Raw genomic sequence first — 4071 nt, 5'->3', positions numbered from 1 at the left:
AGCTCAAAGACTGAGAGCCTGCGTACTTCTATGCGGTGTGTGTGTCCCCTTTGCCAAACGTCGCCTCATCCCGCTAGCTGAGCTGGCTGGGACGGGGCCAGACGACCGGGAGCGCTTAGGGGATCGGGCGAGTCGGTTCGTTGTCCCCCTCGTCTTCCCCCTCCTTCTCTAGGCTAATGAGCCGGCCCGAAAAAAGGGGGCGGGTCCGGCAGGTAAGTGACAGCGGCCGCGCTCCGCCGCGGCTCGGTAGGTGGCTGTCCCGCTGAGGGGACCCCCCTGCCCCGCCACGGGCTTGGCGGCGGGGACGGGGCCGCGGCCTCGGCCTGGCAACGCGGAGGAAACCTGGAGACCTTCGGGACGGCGGCAACAACAGCGGCGAACGTGCCGCCGGACGGGGAAGGGGGTGGGCGGTGACAGCGGCAGCGCCGAGGCCCGTGTGGGGGGGTGGCCGGTAGTTAGGGAGCAGGCCGCGGAGCCTGCGGCTGGATGAAGGGCGTCCGTGCAGAGTTCCCCGAGCGATGGGGCCGCCGTTTGAGGGTGTTGAGGCAGAAATACCCGTCCCGGAGTTAGCTGTGGTGCGAGGTGGCTGTGGGAGCGGGCCAAGTAACGCCCCGTTTCTCTCCCGTACGCCTTAGGGTGCCTTGATGAATAACTTAAATGACCCTCCCAACTGGAACATCCTGCCAAATCAACGAGAGCCCGGGGATGACGGCAGCAGATGGAACTACGCCTTGCTGGTGCCCATGCTGGGCTTGGCCGCCTTCCGTAAGTAGCGCCCGGGCCTGGCCGCCGGAGCTGGGGTGCGCGGCCGCGCTCGGGGGTCTCGCCCACCCGCCAAAGGGGAACCTCTGAAGCGGTACAGTGATAAAGTAATACCCCATCTAGGGTTTCCCTCTGGTCTGCTCGTTTGTAACGGTAAGCACTGTTTATAGCGTTAGGGCAACGGCCGTTTTTCACACACGGAATTGAATCCGTATTGAATAAGCTCCAATTTACACAGCTCTCTCAGAAGAGCGGGCACGTGATGTGCTAGAGAGCCCAAAGGTAACAACCCAAGGAGCTGCGGATGTACATTTATTGACTGGACCTGAAAAGTCCTCAGTGTAGTTCCTGCATTGGAAGCCTCCAGTCTGTTTCCCCATAACTTTATTTTCCTTCTTTAATCCAAGAAGTGTGTGTATGAGTAATAAAAGACATGGGGGGATTTTACTTCAAAGGAAACATAGTCATTTAAAGTGACTTACTGTGAAACATGGACCCACAGAAATACATTTTGTGGGACATGTGAATAGAAGTGAATATCACTGGGGAGGGCAAGAAAGGAAGCTTTTTACCACTTAATAGCTTCTTTAGAATCGTACTTAATTAATCATACCTATCAGTGTTATATGTGTTATACTCATGTCTGAAGTCTCATTTATATGTGATAGGTTGGATCTGGACCAGAGAATGTCAAAAAGAAATAGAAAGAGAAAAAAAAGAATATTATAAAAAACACTCATCTTTACAAAAAGAGCTGGAAGCCAAATACCGGGATATAATCACAGAAAATCGTCGCACGGTCGCTCATTTGGAGTTGGAGCTTGAAAAGGAACGCCACAGAACCCTGAGTTACCGTGAAGCCCTTGTGTCCCAGAGTCGCAAACTAGTAGAAGAAAGAAGGATCCTAGAACAGGAGCAGGAGAAGTTAGAGCGAGAAAAACAAGTCCTTTTGCGCTCAGGAGCAGAAGGTAACTTGTATCAAAGTTGTCTGGCAAAGGAAGAAGAGTGGCAAAAGAGAGCCAATATTGTACTAAAAGAATTTGAAGAGGGACTCAAAGAAAGACAGGACATCTACTGCAGCCTTGTTGTACCCAGAGGCCAGAGACTAGAAATAGAGAGAAATCTGCTAGTTAAAGCAGCAACTGATCCTGTTGCTATGGCTCTACATATGGAAAGTGGCTTAAAAGATATTTTCAAACATGATAACTACTGTGGCAATCTGCTGAACAGAAACAAAAGTCAAAATGGAAGACTTATGTGGCTGTATCTGAGATATTGGGAACTAGCTATTGAACTACAGAAGTTCAAGAGGGCAGAAAAGGCCATGTTAGGAAAACGCTAAGTAGGGGAAGTAATGGGATTTCATGTGATCCACCGTGCATAGTAGGGACAATCACAGTTGTAGTGTGAAGGTGTTAAATTCTCCTACTGCGTTTCCGTTTCTCCTCCTTGTTGCACTTATATTTGCATGGGATGTGCAGTGTCGGTGCCTTTCCTTTCACTGTCTAACAACAGATGGTCCAGTGAGCTATGCATGCTCTTAAACTCTGTTGTGTTTGTATTCCAGGCTGCCATGTCGTATAGAGAGATGCCAGCTTCCATAGGTATCAGAAGCAGCAAAACAGAATTTAGAGTGATTTACCTAGTCGATGGTCATACTCCATCAACAGAGAAGTGGGATTTGTCTCCCCTAAGTGGGGTAGCACATTGTACTCCTTATCCCTGATGTTTTACATGATGTCTCAATGCTATCTTTTTTTAATTGTTTTTTTAAGTTTGCTTGTTTTGTTTAAGCAAGACTGGTTCTGAAGCAGATGTTTGGAAGAGACTGTGTTTGAGCAAGCTACTTGCCACGTAAATCCTAAGTGTATATACATACATTTATATAAATTATGTATGTGTGAATGTGTATGTGTATAAATGTATGTATTAGTATTCTGAGGGGGGGAATAGTATGATCTTGTTTCAAATTTAATCAGTCTTGCATTGTCTTCCAGCTTAATATAGAAATAGTACTTTATGAATGAAACATCCAAAAGAAGCTAATTGAAATAACACACAAAGAAACAGATTCATGAAAGTCTCATTGGAGCTAGGGATCCATGCTTGAATACTAGGAAGTGTATAAACTCAAAGTTACATTCTCATCATATTGGAGATATGTTAAGAATACTTAGGGTTTTTTTCTCAGTCAAAGTTTTAGTTGTAACCCAACAGTGTGCTTCCATTATAGACATCACTGTGCTGCTGCCTGGTTAGCTTGCAGGAACCTCCGTGGGTTACAGCCATTGTACCTGGCTCTGTTCCCTGAACAGGTCCCATTTGTTATTTGCAGATAGGAACCTGAATGCAACCTGCACTGGTAGCCACTACCTCCCTCTCTGACCGTCTCAGATCTCCCAGGACTGAAGGATACTCTTCCACGACTCTTAAAGTTTGAGCTTATGGTTCACCACTTCACATACACATGACCATGAAAGCCTACAGATACACAAGCTTTGCAGACTTTAAAGATAGGGGGCTTTTTAATTTAGTTAGTGCAGTAAAAGAAACAGATCTAGATGAAAACAAACAAACAAACAAAGACCAAGAAAACAGTGCATTTCCATGCTTGAAATCCCTTAAAACTTTGAGTGTTCTTTGGGTCCTTGTAGCAGTAGGAACCACCTTCTTTTTCAAATGTGCCATGTATTTTGGAGAATAACTCTTTTTTCTTCCTCCTTTCTAATCCAGCCTTAGACCTCAAAGGGGCAGTGTTTACCCTTCTGTTTATAACGTCTGGTCTTCTCTGTTCCTTGACTTTGATTAGTGTCGGTAGGTTGTCAGTTCTTTAATTAGCAGTTCTTTATTTACCAAGGGCTAGACTTGACAAACATGTTTGCTCTAGGCAATCAGCTACTGCATGGCTCGGAAGCAATCCAGCTAAGTGAATGCCCATCCAATTTTAACAGAGACCTCCAGCAGATATGGGTTTTTCTCTTAGTATTTCCTCCTGGTTTCATTTCAGTCTGGGCACAGAAGACAGCAGATAAATCTTTTGAAGTAGTGTGTGCAACCTAATCCAGTTACTCACCAAAAGTATCTAACATGAAATAAAATTCCTAAACAGAATACATGTTTCCCAACTACTCATTTTTCCAGTTGTGATTTTGCTCGCCTTGGTGGTACTAATTATACTGTTGTATTGATTTATTAGTCTGTTATGTACTGATTTTTATTTTTTTTTTAATAAAGTTGTAGTAGATAGACAGACCTGGGGGAAAAAAAAAAAGGAGATATCATCACAAACACCAGAAAGGCCAAAGTTTG

General features: G+C 45.5%; 1 protein-coding gene across 2 annotated transcripts; it reads left to right on the top strand.

Annotated features, from left to right (window-relative positions):
• Positions 1–429: 429 nt before the first annotated feature.
• On the top strand, positions 430–3325 carry CCDC127 (coiled-coil domain containing 127). 2 transcript variants are annotated; one of them, XM_010583565.1, is made up of 3 exons: positions 430–434; positions 636–765; positions 1431–3325. In XM_010583565.1, exons 2-3 carry the CDS (start codon positions 645–647, stop codon positions 2102–2104), a joined length of 795 nt encoding a protein of 264 aa, XP_010581867.1. In that variant the 5' UTR covers positions 430–434; positions 636–644; the 3' UTR covers positions 2105–3325. The 2 variants fall into 2 exon arrangements, with proteins under 2 accessions (XP_010581867.1, XP_010581866.1); XM_010583564.1 differs by lacking the exon at positions 430–434 and having other exon boundaries at positions 445–765.
• The last annotated feature ends 746 nt before the right edge of the window (positions 3326–4071 follow it).

Source organism: Haliaeetus leucocephalus, unplaced genomic scaffold (assembly GCF_000737465.1).
Source record: "Haliaeetus leucocephalus isolate CR32 unplaced genomic scaffold, Haliaeetus_leucocephalus-4.0 Scaffold915, whole genome shotgun sequence".
NCBI classification, from domain to species: Eukaryota; Metazoa; Chordata; class Aves; order Accipitriformes; family Accipitridae; genus Haliaeetus; species Haliaeetus leucocephalus.
This window is presented reverse-complemented; position numbering and strand designations above follow the sequence as displayed.

Coding starts and splice junctions, on each gene's coding strand:
- CCDC127 (XM_010583565.1), top strand. CDS start 645: ATGAATAACTTAAATGACCCTCCCAACTGGAACATCCTGCCAAATCAA. Junction 766..1,430: donor GCTGGGCTTGGCCGCCTTCC/GTAAGTAGCGCC, acceptor TATATGTGATAG/GTTGGATCTGGACCAGAGAA.